Here is a 21,835-nt window from a genome sequence, read left to right as displayed (position 1 = left end):
AGTTATTTATTTCATCATGACCTATTTATTTATTTAATTTTGAACACTTTGGAGTTCCATACACACAGCCTCTAAAATCTCTTCCACGCTTTCTGTCTGAAGTCCACTCTCTGTGTCGGATCCACAGGAAACAACAAGATCTTATTAACATGGTTTTCAATGTGTCTCCTTCCAAAAAGTCCAACCAATGAACAAATGTGTATATTTGTGGAGGCCGAACAAAAGCATGACACATTTGTCTGTTTCTATAAACTGGTGTCAAACACAAATATGAAGAGTTTCATTGACAGACTCCAAAATGCCCCCGCAGTGAATCAAAGGGAAATCCTACAGTGTGCAGAGAATCTTAATGGCTCCAACATCAACACATCCACAATGTTGGATCCAGTTCTACCTCACAGAGTTACTAAGACACACCCTCTGCCAGCATTACAACAGCTCCACCTGCTTCACCTGCCTCCTCAGCCTCTGTACACCTGAAGAGAAAAGAAAGGCTCCAAAAGCTCAAATCTACAAAGGATTCATGAAGTTTCATCCAACAAGAACATGTTTGCCTTCCACAGTGTGCTGTTAGACACCACTGTACCTCTGCCATTTCAAAAAGAGCAGCTTGGGAACATTTTGGCTCCAAACACTTTGTGTTTAACTTCCTAATCTTTGTTTTCTTTGTGAACAACATCTGGAGCTTTTTGACTCATAGAAACATCATTTTGTTCTTTAGATGACAGCAGATTGGGACTGAATAATCAATCACTATCAAACCAATAAAGATGCTGATTTTACAGGAACTTTGTTGGAGAAGCTGGAAAGACATGAAACTGGTGGAGATCCCAAACCAGTTGATAGTGCTGATTATTCCAAATAAAGCTGTTTTCCATTTGAGATGACTTTCTGTCCTGATATATAATAAAGATGTGAGTTGTTTTTGAGCCCCTGTATTAAAAGTAGATCCAGTTTAAAGTCAGCTTGAGTTTGATGTCTTTATGTCAAAGCTGCTCATGATGTTGAGCTGCTGATGGAATAAAAACAGGTAAAAATCTGCCTCAATATAAAAGCATGTAGTCCAGACTTAAATGGAGCCTATTGTTAGCTGAGGTCCACACACAGTGTTTGACAGTGTAAACTGTGTGAAAGGGCTGCTGGTGGAGCTCACTAGGATGAGCAGGTGACCATGTGCCACGAGGTGGAGAGCAGCTGGCCTGGCTTTGATTCTGACCACGCCCCCTTTCTCTCTCCCTCTGCTTTGCTGTCACTTATCTTCACTGCTCTGTCCAATAAAGCTGAAAAAGGCCCCAAATCAAAGAAATCTGCTGCAGCCTCTGAAATGTCTTCTGTTTCCTTCCCGACGGCTTTTTCACCGTCAGCCCATCAGACAGTCCAGCAGCATTTATGATGATGTCATGATGTTGAAGAGACTGCTATGGTGGCCTCCCATGACCCCAGCCTCATCTACACTGAGATGCAGACATTTGAAAACAACTGAATAATAGTCCAACACAACAGTCTGTGTACAGACACACACTGAGCTTTCATAGAGTCAAAGGAGTCAATCAAACACAGCTAGTTGAGTCATTTCTTGTGTGAGTCTAAAGTGAATCTAGTATTTGAAAGTCCACTTCCTGTATTTGTTGTTGAAGACTTCTTCAGCTTCTTCTCAAGGACATCAGCTGCTTGTTTGGCAGCAGAGGCAGTTAAGAAGCTTCCTGAAAAACACTGAACAGTGAGTTCACTGTGGCATATGACAAATTCAGCTTTCTATGTGCAAATGTGTCTGTGTCAACCTTTCAAATGCTGTTGAATCCAAAACATCAGCGGCTCCTTGGCTGCTCACTTCATGCACTTCTGTCTTTGTGACAGTCCAATGACATCACAGCTGTTTCCACCCCCAGTGTCTCAGGACTGGACACCTTTAAACATGTGGAGGATCAAACAGCCGTCCAGCTAAACATACATGAAACTATCAAAGCTGACAATCATTCCAATAACATCTAATGGTACATATATATAGACACAGGACTAAAGGAAATGGCTCTCAGCATCTGGCTGTGGGAACAAATGATCCCTGTTTGTCTTCAAATTGTGTGCATGTTTTAGACGTGTGTCACATGTAGAAACACAAAAATGCCACAAAGATGTGTTTGACACAACTGTGCAGCTGTAAGTTGTTTCTAATGATTCATTGAAGCTCTTCTAACATTCTGGAGACAATCAGTCCATGAATCTGTTCAACACCACAACAATTTGACTTCAATGTGAACGTTTGCCATTAAATAACCTTCTTCATCCAGCTGACAGCATCCTTCATTCTATGATATGAACAGTTCCTCCTGTTGATGACAAACCTCTGACATGATCTGCTTGAGGAGCTTTTTCATGTGAAGCTCTCTGAGCTCAGGGCTAAGTTGCTGTGTTTCATCTTTAAGAGCTGCTGCCTCCTCGCCGTTCTTCTTCTCCTAATGACACCATTTCTGCTTCAGATCTTTCACTGGGCCTAAAACAGATGAAGAGTAGATCTACTGCTGTTCACTGTTTGTGTCAATATGGAGAAATATGAAAGACAAACACAGCACATACAGAGAAATGTAGACAGAATGTGCAGCCAGTGCAGTAAATGGTCTAAATATCAGCTCTTTAGAAAATGATCCTGATGAACATGAAACTAACATCCAATGAGAAACACAGCTTCCTTGTTTCATGTCCAATAACAATAAATGAAGAGCTAATAAAGAGCTATTCTATTGTAAAATGCTGAGATGATTATTAGACAGAAGCCAGCGGCTCACCAAAAGCCTGCATTGCAAATCTATATGAAAGTAATCTATGCTCATATATGGCAAAATCCTTTAAGTGTCACTGTGTTTTTCATCTGTGCTCTTGTTGGTTGGACAAGTTTGTAAATGACAAAGAGCTCAGTGGACTTTGCATCCATCAAATCCTGTTAGATGTTTGTTTTTCCTTCACAGCTTTGTGATGAAGGCTAAAGAACAGAGATATGAACTATTGCCAATATGAATCCTGATGCATGACGTGGGCACAGAGCCACCAAAGCAACACTCAGCTCACCTCATTCCAGGCGCTTGTCTGCTGGAGACCATGAGCCTTGTTAGTCAAACATTAGCACCGTGGTAGGAAACAGCCTCCATCATTTCATTAGATCTGAATTTGGACTGTTTCCCTCTGGATGAGAACCAAGTCTGTCAAATCTATTGATCCAACACAAACAAACACATTGGCTCACAGTCAGATTGGCTTTGTATGGATGGTGTAACAGGGGCTGGGAAAGGATGCTGAAAGCTGAATATAATACAGAACAATAACAGGACATATAATCATGTAGAAACATGATCTTCAACAGGCACACTTCTATTATTCATGATCACAAAGAACTTGTTTCATAGTTCAGCAACACTGATCAATCTAATAAACTTAAACCTGCTCCATCCTCCCTATTCTGGTATTTTAAAGAGTACTTAGCAGAAATATTAAGCAACCTAACTAATAGGGTTGCAAACTCCCAGCAAAAAAAAAATAGGGAACCACCCCCCACCCTCCACCTCATGATGCTTAATCGACGTAATCAACTTTAATTTGATGCAGGGTGAAAAAAAATGCACAGAATTAAATTATTTTTCAAGACTAATTAAATAGATTCAACATCTTTCTTCAACAGAATTGCAGACTGCACAGATGGTACTTTCCCAAAGGAAAAAGTACTATAGCTTAGTAGGGTATATTAGACTTAACAGTTACTATATACAGTAATGGACTTCTATATATTTTACATCAGATTAAAACTTTGGGTGTAAGATTCAGATAATTATTTATTAAAAGCTAGACATTTTAAATGAGAATAAGAAAGAAAAGTATGTCTTTGTGCCCCCTTTTCCCTGTTCATGCCCTATCGGCATAATAATATTTGATACACTGAGTCAAGGGCGTAGATTTGGTTTTGGCATTGGTGGGGACGGGTGTTTCAACCACCGAACCCCGCCCTGTTTCTTTTTTTTTTCCTTTTCGTCTTTGCTTCTTGATAAAAAAGGAGAAATATACTCACCTACATATGCTATTCTACATGCTATTAAACCATTTAAAATTACAATTCGTAGTTTTATATGTGAATTATTTAATGTTAAATTACTATTAAACAAATGACTGACTAAGTATTTTAGACTTTAGTTTACTTCAGCCATATTCCATATAAATCAGGTATCATACGAAATTAAAAATAGCTTCAAATACAGTCAAGACAATAAAAGAATATGACTTTAAGGACTTAAATGTGGGATGGAGCGATTTCGCAGGTCTTTCCTCCCCACTGCTGTCAGACTCCACAACAAAGACTTTTGCAGCTGATCAAGCACACACAGGTGCAATAAGACGTTGTAAGTTGTATTTTTACTCAGGTGTATATAACATTTGTATTCTATTTTTATCCTAATGTATATTTTATTCTATTCTTTACAGTTGTGTACAGTATATTATTCTTATTGTATTCTAATTTTTGCTATATAACTTTGCACTGTCCACTTTCTGCTGTGACAAAACGAAAGGTAATCTTATCTTATCTTAACACGATTACTTCAGTTATAGTACACCAACTTCTCTTATACATTAGCACTAAGGGAACACTAAATGAACTGGTGGTTTTTGTCCATAAAACTCATCTAAGATGACCACAAAATTATTATTCTGTGCTTGACGTGCCTCACCTTTGGCCCTGGCTTTTCCCCTCTGACTGCACTAGGACATATTGCCTCTTGATAAAATAACACATTGATTCGTGCCATATAAAAAGTGAGACAATTCAGATTCTTTGTCAAATCTACACTAATCAATCAATTTACATCAGCAGCCAAACAACTGTAGTGCAAACTGCACTACAAGGTGGAATACTTGCAAAATCATGACTACCTCATGATATTTTGTCTCAAAAATTAACCCTATGAATATGTCAGTGCCACTAGGATGAAATTATTGTGTCGCCAACATTTTAACGTATAATTTTAACAGCCTCTTTAAACTAATATCCTGGCTTGCTCGAGGCTGCCGTTTTTTCTGACAGTTTCAATCAAAATTAGACATGTTGCTCTGAGACTGAGATAACTAATAGAGCTGCCTGTTGTGCAGTTAGTGTCCAAAAGCCGTAATTCATGGTTACACACAATTTTAGACTGATGTGGGCCAAAGCCTAGCATAGCCTGTAACGTTATTATGACGGACACATTTCATGAGTGAACTTGGCTTTAAGTGACTTACAGGTTTCTTTGAAAAATACTTTCTTATATGCACGTTCTTCCTCTTTGCTACCGTCCTCCTCTCAGCGCAGGTTTGCCGCTGCTGAAACTAAACAGAGCTCCCTGAAAGGCTCAGCCAATCACATTGGCCATATTTGTCACATGAGGTCGGACTCCAGTAGAGAACGTAATTTAATTCTTTCTGCGCCGCTGGGTGACTGAGACGCTGACAGATCTTTTTTTTTTTCTTTCTATCGTTTTTTTTTTTTTTTTTTTACAAGAAGCGACCAAATTATTGGTGGGGACAATTCAATAATCGCTGGATATTGGTGGGGACGTGTCCCCTCCGTCCATGCCAAATCGACGCCCTTGCACTGAGTAGTATTGTCCACTTATTCAGCCATGATGGAAACATCCCATTATGAAAGAGAAAACAAACATTTGAATTCATTTTAATGAGCTCAGATCTGTTGAAAATGCAGAGGAGCTGGTTGTGAACTGAGCTTCAGAGTAACACAACATACTGAAATTCAGTATGAAGTTTTGAGTGGAAAAAGAGAGAAAAACAACATGTGGATCCTGGAATAATGGGAGCTTCCATCTTTGAAGGACTGAAGAGGAAGAAGTTTACAAGGAATCATTTAGAAGAGTTTCAAACATCAACTGATTGAATCCATGAATCTGAAAACGTGTTTGTGAGTGAAAGAGACAGACATGTACAGACTGAACTATCTGTTCAACAGTCAGAGTGTTTCTCTAACAGGAGACACTCTTTACACTCAGCACAGCGACACTGAGGAACTAGGAGACAAGAACCTAAACCCAGGATAAAGAGTTTGAGTGAATGTGGTGTTGAAGGTGTGGAGGTGGATCAGAGTGTCAGAGGAGACTCTGTAGAAGGACAGAGTGCCAGCAGGACAGTCCACATACACTGCTGCTCTGTTAGAGACAGAGGAGGAGGAGGAGGAGGAGGAGGAGATGGATGTTTGTCTGTTATTGTGTCTTACAGAATAACCAAATCTATCAGAGCAGTACAGACTCCAGGACTGATCATTGCGTCCAAAGGCACAGTCACTGTGCCCTTTCCTTCTGATTCTTCTGTAACTCAATGATATACAAACATTTCCTCTCCACTCGACCTCCCAGTAACAGCGACCAGTCAGACCATCTCTACACAGCAGCTGTTGATAAACATCAAATCTGTCTGGATGATCAGGATATGACTGAACCTCCTCCACACGTGTCACCTTCCTGTTGTTGTCAGACAGTTGGAGCTTTGTGTTCACTGTGTTTGTGTCGATTGTGAGTTGATAGGAATCTGATGGAGAGAACAAACACAATCCAGCTGCAGTTATTGATCCATCATCTGTTCATTGATTGACACTTTGATGATGACTCCTGACATGATGAAGATGGTTGAATGTGTGCTGCTTTGTTTTCATGAATCCCATTAAAAACACACTTACACTTCCTCAGACCTGGTCTCAACCATCGGACTCCAGCAGGCTCCACCCTGAAAGGAGGAGGGGTCAGAGCAGTCAGCATGCACACATGGACATTACATGGCTCTCATACACATGAACATTCACAGTGTTCATCAAAGTGAAAGCCCGGGGGAATGAATTGTCTGTGGTGTCTGTTTTTTTGTTAACAACACTCTGTATCGTCTGCCTGAAGGAAGAAATGTGAACAGTTTATCTCTAAGAAGTGAAAGGTCTGTAGAGATGCGTTTGTCCCATTTCCTCATTCTGGACCTTTACAGGTCCTGGATGGAGGAAAGACAGCCTCTAAAGATCTTATTCTCTGGCCGCGTCATGCTTCATGACTTAGGCCAACCAGACAGTGATTGATGGAAACAGGACAGACTGGGTGATCGCCATTTCTCCAGACTGCACAGGGTTATATCTGTGTATTAGTTCTGACACACTCATCAACAGCATATCTCGAGTCATTGGAGAAAATATCAGAGGAGATTTTTACTGTAAAAACCACAAACATGTTTAACCTGTTAGACACTGATAAAGGAACAGTTCAACATTTTCACGAGTACACTTGTTAATATTGTCATCCAATTGCTTTGAATCCTCTGGTCCAGGGGTCTCCAATGAAGTGTTGTCAGGACTACAGTTACTATGGAGAAGGTTTTTTTGGCTGTTAGAAGTTTTAACTGCTCTGATTAGCACAGTTCGCAGCTAATACTAACTTGACGTGAATTTGCATTATCTACTAACGCTAACATCATTTCCCCTTCCTTTTTAACTATGTGAATAGCTAACACTTATACCCTTTTGCCTTGCATTATAACTATGTGAGGAGTTAATGCTAAGGATTAACCCTTTAAGACCTACTATAGAACCAAGTCTGCCAGAGCTTATATTATATTTTTACATGTTGTAGTGCCATTTTTGGGAGCACTTCAAGTTGATATACATGAATACAACCATTATAGCCCAAATATTAATAATAACATTAAGTGCATAGTAATTACATAAATTGCAAAAAAAGTGCAATAAACTACAAAAAAATTGAAAATCTTTTTGGTTTTTTTACATATATTTCCAGTTAGAGAAATTTATGAGGCTTATCCTGTAGATATTAGAAAGATATTTTGCTGCTATTTTTTGCTGCTATTGTTTATAATCATCATTACCATTCCATTAATTATTAATATTGATATTGCATTCAGATGTTTAAACATACTGGTATCATATTAGCCTTTATTACAGGTCCAGTGAGAACCACTTTAAACTGTTGAGTTGAATTTATAATCTTAAATGCTTTGTATAATCTTAAATGTTTATAGGCAGATTGCATTGTATAATAAAAGAAAGGCCTAACTCTGAGTACACTCTGTGCTAAAGTAGACAGGAAGTGCAGGGTTTTGAGCGTGCTTGTCAAAGTGAAACTAAAGCAGAATCTAAGTGTAAGTTACTTTGAGGAGCTGTTTGGATGATGTTCAAAAAAAGTTGCACACACTAGTTTCCCATCACAGGAAATTCATTTTAAGTGTCTTCATAGTTTTATTTTTGAAATACACCAATTTTCATATACTGCAGGAAAAACGAAAATAAGTATTATAATGCAAATTTGCAAAATAACAGCATATGCATCAAAATAAAGTATTTCCAGCAGTGCAATATGAGTCCTAAGCATCCCAGAAACAACACAGAAAGTCATAAAGTCAAACATAACTTTTAAAAACACCAGTATAGGCTCATAAGGCTGGGATGGTAAAAAAAAAACTACATTTCCGCAAATGACGTCACTTCCGGTTTCGGGCAGGTTATGGCGGACATGCGATAGTTCACGTACGTAGGAAGTGTTACGAACAGCTGATCGGATCGGCAAAGCGTGTTTCTGGAATATTATGTTTTTGTTGCTGCAAGCGCTTTTTATGCATCATATATCATATCATATATATATGTTTTACATGCAAAAAAAATTATATCGCTAGCTTACCTGGTTGCAGTGCTACCGGGATTTAAAAATAGTTACGCAAAATGGAGCGTGTCCGCTCCCACCGGCTTTAAAGGGTTAACTCCTCACTATTAGCGACTAATGCTAATTTAAGGTGAAAATTCATTAGGACCTAATGCTAATACTGTTATGCCTAGCTTTAATACAATGTGAGCAGCAAATGTTAAGTAGGCTGCCGTTAGCGCCTACTGATACATTAAGGTGAAAAACCATTAGCAGCCAATGCTAATACCGTTGTCCCTTGTTTTATAACAATGTGAGCAGCTAATGCTAAGTAGGTCACCGTCACAGAAACTGCTAATTTAATGTGAATTACTATTATCCACTAATGCTGACACGGTTTTCCTTTGGTTTCAAACAATGTGAGCAACTAATGCTAAGTATTCTTAACAGCTAATGCCAAAACAGTTATGTGTTTCCAGCTCTTCCTTCTCTATCAGACATTCTTCATACCTGAGAGTGTCCAGTCTCCAGCCTGGATCCTTCAGTCCAGCCGAAATCAGCTTCATTCCTGAGTCTCCTGGATGATTGTAGCTCAGGTCCAGCTCTCTCAGATGGGAGGGGTTGGAGCTCAGAGCGGAGGCCAGAGAAGTACAGCCTTCCTCTGTGATCAGACAGCCTGACAGACTGCAGATACACAAAACAACAATCCATCTGTCAACAATCATTTTCTCTTTGTCACACACAATAACATCTATCCATTTACATCCATTCAATGTAACTTTATTTATAAGTGACAATACCCAACAGACAACAACAGTCATCTCAAGCTGTTTAAAAGTGTAAGGTAACAGCCTACAATATTAGAGAGAAAGCCCCAACCATCAGACAATCCACTGTGAGCAGCACTTGGTGATGGTGGGAAGGAAGAACTGCCTTTGACACAAAGATCCTCCCAGTGAAAACAGGCTCCACGAGGACCATCTACCACAGGGGTGTCGAACTCCAGGCCTCGAGGGCCAGTGTCCTGCAGGTTTTAGATCTCACCCTGGGTCAACACACCTGAATCAAATGATTAGTTCATTAGCAGGCATCTGGAGAACTTCATGACATGTTGAGGAGGTAATTTAGCTATTTGAATCAACTGTGTTGGATTCAAGGACACATCTAAAACCTGCAGGACACCGGCCCTCGAGGCCTGGAGTTCGACACCTGTGATCTACCATGACTGGTTGCAGGGTGAGGGGAAAGAGAAGAGATGAGCTCAGACAGACAAGAACAAAACACAAACTAATGTTTGTTGTGTTTTGTAGGAGAACCAGCCTACAAAATGCTGGAATGCGATCCAGACTGGGGGCCCTCTATCAGCCTGGGTCATACTGAGTTTAAAGTTGCTACCATAGCCAGATTTGATCGGTTAAAAGGGAGAGCGAGATCAAAACAGCCATGAAAAGTCCCGCATATATGTGCCCAAGGGTTGTATTGAAGCAATCAAGTGATGAATAACTGTTTTCCAGTATGTTGTTTTGATATGTTTTTTTTGTTGTTGCATTGTTGATTTGTTTTTCACCAAAGCAGCTAATAAAGCATGATGGAATATCTTGTAAGATTCTATAATAGAATGAAACAATAACACGAGTTATAAATAAAGACAATACATTGAATGAATTACGAAACACTCATTTTATTTCTATTAGATCTGAAAATGTTGTGTAATACTACAACCTGAAACAACAAATAGATTGCGTTGGCCTGTACAGGAGATAAAGGGAAAAAATGTAACAACAGCTGTGAAATGGAATAGTCCAAATCACCAAAGTAAACTGAACCTGGGCTTGTTGCAGGGATCTGAAGTTACTAAACATTTTGTGAGTGTCTGCACTCACACTTAGGACCTTATAATTATAAATATGTGCATGATGAAAGTTGGGCAGCACGCTAACGTCCTTACTCCACTCTGTATGCTCGTATGGGTCTGACCCTTTCACTCCTTACATTTTTTCCTTGTACTGTTTTTTTTTGCCTTTTCGTCACGTCTGTCTTTGTACGGACCTGCTGTGTTCTCCGTCGTTTTGTACATAACTGTTTATGGGGCAAAATAAAATGCAAGTATGGATTAAAACCGCAGAATTAATGATTACCTGTGCTGGAAATGCTAGCACTTGATCTAGTGTTTTGATTTTGTTGCCATTTGGACCCACAATGCAATGCGCGAAAGTCACATAGTCTGTCAATCTCTATTGGATGCCCACTTATTCAGCCATGATGGAAACATCCCATTAAGAAAGAGAAATCCAACATTTGGATTCATTTTAATGAGCTCAGACCTGTCGAAAATGCAGAGGAGCTGGTGAGCTCAGGGAAACACAACATTCAGGGATCATTAAAATAATAAAGTGATGTTTTTTTTTTTTTATCAGCGATAATTATCAACAAAATAATTAAGGTTTTTATCATTTGTACAGGACTATGATGGAGCAGAAGTAAAGTTTTTACAGCTGAAAGAAACATTTAGAGGATTTTAAAAGAATCAAATTCAGTTCAGTTCATATATTTTTAGACAGTGAAGCATTTTTTTAGCTGTTTTCTCCTCCCACCTATCACAGCTGTTTCACTGATAGATGTAGGATACTATCAATGAAGCTCATAAAGAGGTGTGGCGATGATTTACAGCAGCGGTCCCCAACTTTTTTTGTGGTTTATGTTCGATAATATTTTCACGGACCGGCGTAAACACTTTCAACTTTGTTACTTTTGAACAGTTTTCAGTCTGATCTGAGTTGTTTGACCTGGATTTGGCTCCAAACCTCTGCCAGCTAATCCCAGTTAATCTTGCATTAAATACATGTATATAGTGCATAAAGGTAAATTAGGCACTATACATGGCTTTTACAATTCTGATGTTGTAATGAAGTTTTCTTAGTGAGTACTTGACTGGAATGTCACAGCCTTAAACACGTTTCTACCTCTCCCTCCATGATTAAAGCATGTGTCAGATGTAATGTGCAGAACTGAACCGTGCTCGAATTGCTCTAATATTCTATTCTGTAGGTATTACAGGTACTGTACTGCAGTGGTTTGTATCATATCTATCGAATAGACTCCAATTTGTACATGTAAATGGAGAGTCTTCTTCAAACACTAATGTCAATTTTGGTGTTCCACAGGGTTCAGTGCTAGGACCAATTCTGTTTACATTATACATGCTTCCCTTAGCAGTGCTCTACAGTGTCACATTTGTGACCAAATTTCTCAATTGTGCAACTAAAAAAAATCCTTGGTTGCCTATTGTTGACCACGGGCAACCATCCCGTGTGGTCAACAATAGGCACACATTATGCCCATATCGTGGTCTAAACCAATCGGAGATGGTCAGGAGAGGCACCTCTCTGATTGACCGTGGTCCAGATATTCCTATTCACGTATTTATGTTTGAAAATGCAGGCAGATAGAGACGAGTAGCTTAAATAAAGCAGTATCGATTCATTAAAGCCTGAATCGACTTTTAAATATTAATGTATTTTAGCAGAAACGAATCTCAGGTTAAAGCTGGTTAAATCAAAGAGCTAAAACTGTCACAGACCCGATTCAAGGGACTCGGGGTCCGTGAGCAGTGTCGACTATTATTATTATTATTATTTGATGTGCGTTTCTTTTGCACTATGCTGTCATGTCTGTGTTCCACATTTCGCATGTACAGGCAGGGTGTGTGTGTATATGTGCCTTCATGACTGTGCCTGTGAAAGGTTGTTCTCTGTTGCTGCTCATATTGTACAGAAGAAGAGAGTTTCTTTGTCATCAGAAAATGTCAATGAGCTTGTGTGTCTTAACAGCTGGCTCGGTGCAGAGGAGGAAGAAAATGTCAAGTCAGAGGAAGATAAATGCAGTTCATGTTGTCAACTCAACCTGGACGACTGAAAGTGTTTTTCTTTGATTTGTTTCTGACTGAGATTCTCCAAAGGAAATCCAGTACAAACACACACTTCACACACTCAAAGTCCCTGCACAGTAAATGAGCTGATGAGTGTTTGTGCTTCTACTTGATACCAGAAAAATGGTTCTGCTTGTTCCTGTTCTGAAAACACATATTTTGTGTTTTGGAGTTTGTACATGTTTTGGAGTTTGTACGTGTTTTGTCTCTAGGGGCCACCGTACCATACAAACTAGAAAACTTTCTTTTTCAGCTCCACCACACTTGAGCTGTGGCTAAGGTGCTATCAGCATGCAGGCTCGGTCTCTCTCACTCAACAATTAGACTCGAAACTAGGAGTGAGTTTTGATTATCAATTTTCTGATTAAAATCGATTCCAGTTGGATAACGATTCATTAAAATCCTGAATCGATTTTTAAATCTAAATTTATTTTGCCCGAAATGCCACAATCACAGGTTAAACCTCACAAAATTTCAACAACCACCAAACAGCTAAAACAATAACAGAGCAGGATTCTGCACAAATACGTGAACACAAAGAGCGGACCCCCTGACGGATTAGAATCAGTAAGATGTCGGCTTTCTCACCGGACGGCACGGACACTGGCACACCGTCGGGGCGGAAAGCCGAACGCTCACAGATTCTGATGTGTCGGCGGGTCCGTGCTTTGTGTTTACATCTTTTTGCGCTAGATTCTGAAGCTGCAGGTTTTGTCCCTCTCCAACCAAATTTGACTGAGCCAGCAGCAAAAGAAGATCCAAATTACGCTTCACATTTCACTTCACATAAACATCATCACTAATTCCCTCTCATGTTTGCTGTTTTGCTTCCACCACGATAGAATCACACTTCACGCACAGCTCTCTCTCTCTCTCTGTGTACTTCAAGAACAGTTTCCCATCTAAATCTCTGTTTTCTGCACTATTCACTTGCTTATTACACACAAGTCTACCATTATGTACAGCACTGTCGGCCACTGTGGGTTTTTCTTTTTATTTAACTGACTTCTGACACCACTTTCCGACAAGAAAGTCTCATTTTTGCTGTTCAATACTGAAGAAATTTTAACTTTTTAAACTTCTGTGAAATTGCAAAATGCTTAGCTGTGTCACTAATCAAACCTCTGTAAGTTTACTGTGCTTCATTTCAGCAGCATCAGGTAATGTTTACATGTTGATGCATAGTATGCTTTTGTTTTTGTTCTGCTGCAGAATATTTTTAAGGTTATCTGCTATAAAAAGCCAGGCCAGGAAAATCTCCTTCATATTTTTCTGTTTTATCCTCAGTACTTTGACACAAAGGCATGTGCTGTGATGCTCACACCTCTGGTGAAGTCTCACAAGTCTCAGCTTTCTTTTTATAGATATAAAAATATGGATATGTACTGATAAATGATCATAATTATAATATTTGTGACTGTCTGAGGCAAAATTTCAATCAAATTGATTGAATTGAATCACTAAACGAATCGATTCTAGAAATCAGTGACGATACCCAGCTCTACTTGTCACCCAGACTAACACCACTTTACAAGTTCACCACTAGGAGGTGCTAAAAGATCACATACAGCACAATTAGCTGCAGTTCTATCTTTGTAAAAGAGACTCAGCAGCAGGTTAGAACCAAACAGATTACATTTCTACTTCTTCTGCAGCACCAGCTGAATGCATGGAGCGTAAACTCCAGTGACAATGAGACACATACAGTGTGACTGCTGTGACTTTACAGCTGGGCCTCATTCACTGACATTAGTAAGATATGACTGAACCTATATCACACTTAAAGCTTTCTGTAAATAAAAGAATCAGTGTAGCCAGATAAAAACCGAGCTACACAGAGACAGTCAAACATTTATGCTCACAATCACACATGTCCAGTTAACCCAGCATGCATGTTTTTGGACTGTGGAACGAAGCAGAGTACCTGACGAGAACCCACACAGGCCACCGTATCACCATCATTTAGACTTTAATAATAAGTTACCTGATAAGGTGATGAATTATTTAATATTTTAATGAAAACATAAAAAATATTGTAAAAATTATTCATAAACCATCATTTAATTAAGGTTCAAATTGAATAATTTAAATTCAATCTTCAATTAAATCTACATGTAGACATTGTCAGGGGAGGAAGTAAAACTAAATACCAGAGATGAAAACTACCAAAATAAAACAGGAAGTGAATAACAACCAAGAGTGGAACACCTGAGTGAACTTAGTAAAGGGATGTAGAGGAACACTGAGGGAAGGAAATAAACTCAAAAATACAAAAAGTACCTAAAACTAATGAGAGCTGAAGGCTCAGAATACTAAGAAACAACTGAAAATAAAACCTAACAGGGAAAACTAAAATAAGAAACACTAAAGCAACCAAACAGAGCAGCTAAAAATAAACAAGAAGTCTAAAGTACAAAAACACCAAACCTAGGACCGGGACATATTTAGTCTATTCAAATGTCCAGCATGGATATATGAAGAATCTGACACTCCAGTGAAATGGAGCCCTGCTGATGCAGACGCTCTTCTGGTCCCATACTGACCACCTGCTGAAGCTAAAATGGCTAACACTAGCATCACTGCATGTAACCCCACTCTTCTCACAGCAACATACAACTGTCATGCCAAGACTTTCACTGATTGGCTCATGTTAGCTTGTGAAAATATAAAGTCCCAGCAGTACTGGCTGTTTTATATACTGTTTATATTAAGATGAATGTGCTTATAATGTGCAAATAAAGCCTGAAGCAGTTAGCACTGTTAGCATCAGCACCAAGCACTGTTACATTTACACACTGTTAGAGTAATAGCTCCAAACTGCTCTGTAAAAGGCCAGAATACAGGCAGGAATCAAACTGGAAGGATTGGTGAAAGAAGTGCAGCTGAAATAAAGATTTTTGACTGAGACAATCAGATTTGACATTTCATTTCAATTGAAAACAAGAAGTGAACAAGAGTGAATAATAACTTTAGAAACTGATTATTTACATTAAGACATTTTTATGAAGTTGCTGTTTGTGCAGCAATATAAATCGGGTTCGAAATGATCAACAATGGAAACATTTAAATGCTAACCTGAGAGTTTCCATTTTACAGTGTGGACTCTTCACTCCAGCAGACAGAAGGTTCACTCCTGAATTCTCCAGGTCAGAGTTACTCAGGTCCAGCTCTCTCAGACTAGAGGACTGGGAGCTGAGAGCTGAGAACAGTGCTTCATAGCCTCTCTCTGAGAACTGACAATGACTCAGTCTGAAAAATTAAAGATAAACATTAAACAAACACTGCTGTTAAAGTGCAGTGAGGGTGGAGTGAACTAAGTAAGTAAGTAAAATTTATTTATATATCGCTTTTCACAGATATAAAAAAAAAATCACATAGTGCTTTACAACACAGGAAATGGAAATATAAAACAATATAACAGTAAATAAAACAGCAAATAAAACAATGTAAAACAATAACACTATATAAACAGCATAAGAGGAAATTAATCAAATGCTTTTCTAAATAAACATGTCTTCAGCTGTTTTTTAAAAGAATCAATGGAGTCCGTGCAGCGAAGAGACAGTGGAAGAGAATTCAACAACCGTGGTGCCACAGTCTGAAAGGCCCGATCACCACGAGTTTTAAAACGAATGCATGGTACCACCAGCAGTCTCTGATCTAATTACTTTAAAGCCCGAGAAAATGAAAGTGGTTTCAGCAGGTCAGACAAATATTGAGGAGCTTGACCATGTAGGGGCCTAAAGGTTAGAACTAAAATTTTAAAATGAAACCTAAAATTTACAGGCAACCAATGAAGGGAGGCCAAAACTGGAGTGATATGAGATCTTCTCTTGGTGCCTGTTAAGAGACTTGCTGCAGCATTCTGCACAGTCTGAAGACGATTTAAGGCTGACTTGTTAAAACAAGTAAAAAAGGCCATTGCAGTAGTCTAAACGAGAGGAAATAAAAGCATGAATAATCATCTCAAGTTTAAGCTTTGATACCATTAGTCTGAGTTTAGAAATATTCCGTAAATGATAAAAACAGTTTCGGACCAGCTGCTTAGAATGCTGCTGTGAAGAGTTATTAGACTTAGCAATATGTAAACCTGTTTTTTTTTTCTGTTTGTTTTTTTAATCCTTAATTCCTTATTAGGATATAACAAATGGATGACACTGACATTAATTGGCTAAAATACACTGTCCAAAGACAAACAAGAAGAACAACAACCAAACAGCAAAATGGTAATTGCACAATATTAAAATCAAATCTGGTATTCTCTTTTTTTTTCTTCCCCTGTCCCATTTGGTTCTTTAGCTGTCAGAATTGTTGTCTGAAGACCAACAAGGATACCATATGGATTTATTTTGCCAAATGGATCATCATGGCCTTGCCGTATTGGTCCATTTGATCCTTTGTTGTTATTATTTATTTTATTTTATTTTATTTTCAGTTGTTACAGACGGGGCAGACATGACTGGGCGATAGGAAAGGGAGAAAGAAAGAGAGGAAGGAAAAGAAAAACAGAAGGGAAGAGGGACAGTGAGAAAGGGCACTTAAAAAGAGAAAGAAAAAAAATCTCCTGGATCACCTGTTGAGAGAAAGAGAAGAGAAAACAAGCAAAAAAAACCAAAGCAACATACTAAACACAACACCATCGCATTAATCTAGCTAAGTGTAAACAGCAGTAAATACTAAATATTGAATGTTGTTGTGAGCACGCAGGACCGACAGCGCACAATGTGCTTTGAAGTAGCAGCCAAGAAAGGTGTAGTTTATGTCTACGAACAGTGAACACCCGTGTGCACACCTGTGTGGATCAGCGCGCTTGTATTCGAAAGGTTTCCCCATGTAACGGTCTGCTAGAGGGTGTAGAGGGCCATAGCCACGTCCCCCAGGGCATGAAGCAGGCATGGAGGAGATCCAGGCTCCAGATATCCAGAGGCCCCAGAGTGCGAGAGCCCAAGGAGGACCACCGGAGGGGCATCCGTGCCACCCTCCTGGGAAGGGCTGAGGAGATCCCCAGACGAGGGGTCACCCAGTAGCCACAGAGCAGAAGCCAGAGGGGGCTGCACTGGCGAGCCTACCGGCTCTGCCGGCAGCCAGCTGTGCCAGAGTGGACCAAGCCGCAGGCCCAGAGGCCAGAGGCCCGAGGGCCCCCTGCGCCCCGGAAGAGGCCTGACCGAGCAACAGGCACCAGGCCCCGCCAAGTAGCCACCGGGTGTGAGCTGGTACATACCTGAGCGCCCAGCCCCGGACACCAAGAACCACCAATGCACCAACCCCTGAGGGCATCAGTCACCGGCAGGGAGTGTGGTGAGGGGAGATAGGCCTCCATACTTTGGAGGGTCTGGGAGTTCCCAGAGAGGTGGAGTCTAAGACCCGACCTGACATATAGACACAGACAAACAGGCACACACAGACACAAACATGCATTCCCACCCTGATGCACACATATACAAACACTCAGCACTCACCCAACGATCAAATCTGGTATTCTAAGGTCAACTACAATTGGGCTCCATGTGCCGTGAGGGCAGTGCATTAACACCAAAGTAGCTGACATTGATCAATAATGACCAACGATTCTATCTGCTCATTAAATTATCACAAAACAATTGGAAAAGTTTAACTAACTTTTTTTTCAAGTAGTGTATTCTTATTGGTTAATTCTTTCAATTGCTGAAAAGCACAGCATAACTTGATCTCACCTCAGAGTATTCAGTTTACAGTGTGAACTTCTCAGTCCTGCAGAAAGAAACTTAAATGCTGAATCATGCAGGCTGTTGTTACTCAGGTCCAGCTCTCTGAGAGTAGAGGACTGGGAGCTGAGAACTGGGGACAGAACTTCGTAGTTTCTCTCGGACATGTTACAGAGACTCAGTCTGGGGGAAAAGAAAATTTTTAAAAGTCCACATCTTAAAGAGATTATAAATGTGGCAGATTACCATAACTTCAGAATAAAAAGATCTCTCTCTCTCATATATTTAGTATAAAAAAAGAAAAAAACTAACTTTGATTTGCTTAGAATTTGAATTGACTTCTTGTGCTCAAAATATGACTTAATCTCACCTGAGTGTTTCCAGGGTACACTGTGGACTCTCTACTATTGCAGGCAGAAGCTTCACTGCTGAATCCTGCAGGGTGTTGATACTCAGGTCCAGCTCTGTTAGCCTAGAGGACTGAGAGATTAGAACTGAGGACAGAGCTTCACAGCCTCTCACTGAGAGTTCAGGGACACTCAGCCTGAAAAACAAATACAAAATAAAAACATAATTTGAAAAATTTTCATTTAATAACAATGTTGGTGATTATTTTAAATCACTTCTTATGTTGAACATTTACAACAAAGACAAATGTCAGTGTACATTACTATTTAAGGTTAACTAAAAAAGGTTTAGTTTAACAAATGTTCCCTGCGTAAATATAGAGACCCGGAACTTGCTCATTAAATGCAATGCTAAACAAAAACATGTGATGACTCCCCGTTCTGTGAACAGGTAATAACCGAGTCTGTAACCATTCAGCAATGAGAGGGCTCAGATCCTGGTGAGTGGAGGCTAGTTATTCTAGAATAAGGTAAAGATTTATTTGTTAAGTAGAATCACGATTTTAAGAATGAAGATATGATCACATATTTACTTACAAAGCTTTGTTGGAGGCTTTGACAACTGGCAGCAGCCTCAGAAGAGCCTCCTCTGAAGCAGAGTATTTCTTCAGGTCAAACACATCCAGATCTTTTTCTGATGACAGTAAGATGAAAGCCAGAGCTGACCACTGAGCAGGAGACAGATTGAATCTGGAGAGACTTCCTGATGTCATGTACCGTTGGATCTGCTCCACCAGAGAACGATCATTCAGTTCATTCAGACAGTGGAACAGATTGATGCTTTTCTCTGCAGACAGATTCTCACTGAGTTTCTCCTTAATGTACTTGATTGTTCTCTGATTTGTCTGGGAGCTACTTCCGGTCTGTGTCAGCAGTCCGCGTAGGAGACTCTGACTGGTCTGCAATGAAAGACCCAGGAGGAAGCGGAGGAACAAGTCCAGGTGTCCATTTGGACTCTGTAAGGCCTTGTTCACAGCAGTCTGGTAAAAGTGTTTCTCTGCAGATTGTGTTGATTCAGACTTATGGGAGGTTGTTTGTTGTTCTTCCAGCAGATTGAGTCCAGAGTTGATTAAGATCAGATGGACATGAAGAGCAGCCAGAAACTCCTGAACACTCAGATGGATGAAGCAGAACACCTTGTCCTGGTACAGTCCTCTCTCCTCTTTAAAGATCTGTGTGAACACTCCTGAGTACACTGAGGCTGCTCTGATATCGATGCCACACTCTGTCAGGTCTGATTCATAGAAAATCAGGTTTCCTTTCTGCAGCTGATCAAAAGCCAGTTTTCCCAGAGACTCAATCATCTTCCTGCTCTCTGGACTCCAGTGTGGATCTGTCTCAGCTCCTTCATCATACTTCACATTCTTCACTTTGGCCTGAACCACCAGCAAGTGGATGTACATCTCAGTCAGGGTCTGGGGCAGCTGTCCTCCCTCTCTGGTTTCCAGCACATCCTCCAGAACTGTAGCAGTGATCCAGCAGAAGACTGGGATGTGGCACATGATGTGGAGGCTTCGTGATGTCTTGATGTGGGAGATGATCCTGCTGGCCAGCTCCTCATCTCTGAATCTCTTCCTGAAGTACTCCTCTTTCTGTGAGTCAGTGAACCCTCTGACCTCTGTCACCATGCCGACACAGTCAGAAGGGATCTGATTGGCTGCTGCAGGTCGTGTGGTTATCCAGAGGCGAGCAGAGGGAAGCAGTTTCCCCCTGATGAGATTTATCAGTAGCACATCCACTGAGGTGGACTTTCTAGGGTCAGTTAGGATTGTAGTTTTGTGGAAGTCCAGAGGAAGTCGACACTCATCCAGACCATCAAAGATGAACACAACCTGGAAGTCTTCAAAGCTGCAGATTCCTGCTTCTTTGGTTTCAGTAAAGAAGTGATGAACAAGTTCCACCAAGCTGAACTTTTCCTCTTTCAGCACATTCAGCTCTCTGAAAGTGAATGGAAATATGAACTGGATGTCCTGGTTGGCTTTGTCTTCAGCCCAGTCCAGGGTGTATTTCTGTGTTAAGACTGTTTTCCCAATGCCAGCCACTCCCTTTGTCAGCACTGTTCTGATTGGTTCATCTCCTCCAGGAGTGGCTTTAAAGATGTCTTCTTGTCTGATTGTTGTTTCTGGTCTGTCTGGTTTCCTGGATACTTTTTCAATCTGTCTGACCTCATGTTCATCATTGACCTCTGCAGTCCCTCCCTCTGTGATGTAGAGCTCTGTGTAGATCTGGTTCAGAAGGGTTGGGTTTCCTGCTTTAGCGATGCCCTCAAACACACACTGGAACTTCTTCTTCAGAGCAGATTTAAGGTTACGATGACAAACTGCAGCTGGAAGTTCTGAAAAATAATAATAAAAATACAACTTCAACAATCACATTTTTACAAAATGCTGATGACAATTTCTGACCCACTGAGAAATGACTGAACACACTGGTTCATCGGTTGAGACAAAAGTCTCTCATTTATCCAGCAGCTTAAATCTTTATAGGAATCCTCTTACTGCTCTGCAGACGTTCAGCCAGCTCCTCCTGCTTCATTCTCCTCAGGAAGTCCACTGTGATCTTCACAAATGCCTCTCTGCTGCTGCTGCTCTGCTCATCATCCTCCCTCTGAAACTCCAAGCATTGGGGCTTATTTGGACTCAGAGCCTTCTGGATCTTCTCCAGCTCGTTCTTCAGAAAAGTGATGATGTTGTCCTCCAGCCGCTGGAACAGAATACTTCATGAATGACCCACCACTCTGAACTTCAGTCTACACAACATCCACTTCTTAATAAAAATAATAATCCATGATCTCTTCACCAATTGTAAGTTTGACTTTATCTGATTAACTAAGACATTCTCCACAACTCCATGATGCCAAAACGGTGATTCTGTTCATATGAATGCAGCGATTTCAGTGGGAGAAACATTTCACTGGTGTTCAGAGCTGAACTACCAATGGGTTGAGAATCGAAGCCAGAAACATGGAGATGTTATAGGTGACTGAGTTGATCAACACCATCCCCACAGACACAGCAGCCAGGGAAGCAGAAGAACATCACATCAAGAAGGCCCTGAGTAAATGTGAACACTGGTTTGAGCGTGGAGTGAAGGAGGCGATTTACGTGAAGAGGGAAAGACCATCTCTGAACGGAGGAAGGGGCCTAAGGGTACATCTGTCAC

The 21,835-nt window shown here is 40.3% G+C and overlaps 1 protein-coding gene across 1 annotated transcript; it reads right to left on the bottom strand.

Annotated features, from left to right (window-relative positions):
- Positions 1-5,847: 5,847 nt before the first annotated feature.
- Positions 5,848-21,208, bottom strand: LOC134643108 (NLR family CARD domain-containing protein 3-like). Its single transcript, XM_063495336.1, has 7 exons — positions 21,175-21,208; positions 19,211-21,008; positions 18,276-18,449; positions 15,658-15,831; positions 9,165-9,338; positions 6,701-6,747; positions 5,848-6,552 (listed from the first exon to the last, which is right to left on the bottom strand). Exons 1-7 carry the CDS (start codon positions 21,206-21,208, stop codon positions 6,014-6,016), a joined length of 2,940 nt encoding a protein of 979 aa, XP_063351406.1. The 3' UTR covers positions 5,848-6,013.
- Between the last annotated feature and the right edge of the window lie 627 nt (positions 21,209-21,835).

Source organism: Pelmatolapia mariae, linkage group LG15 (assembly GCF_036321145.2).
Source record: "Pelmatolapia mariae isolate MD_Pm_ZW linkage group LG15, Pm_UMD_F_2, whole genome shotgun sequence".
NCBI classification, from domain to species: domain Eukaryota; kingdom Metazoa; phylum Chordata; class Actinopteri; order Cichliformes; family Cichlidae; genus Pelmatolapia; species Pelmatolapia mariae.
This window is presented reverse-complemented; position numbering and strand designations above follow the sequence as displayed.

Coding starts and splice junctions, on each gene's coding strand:
- LOC134643108 (XM_063495336.1), bottom strand. CDS start 21,208: ATGAAGCAGGAGGAGCTGGCTGAACGTCTGCAGA. Junction 9,339..15,657: donor TGTAAAATGGAAACTCTCAG/GTTAGCATTTAA, acceptor GTGTATCTGCAG/TCTGTCAGGCTGTCTGATCA. Junction 6,553..6,700: donor GAGACCAGGTCTGAGGAAGT/GTAAGTGTGTTT, acceptor TCTCTCCATCAG/ATTCCTATCAACTCACAATC.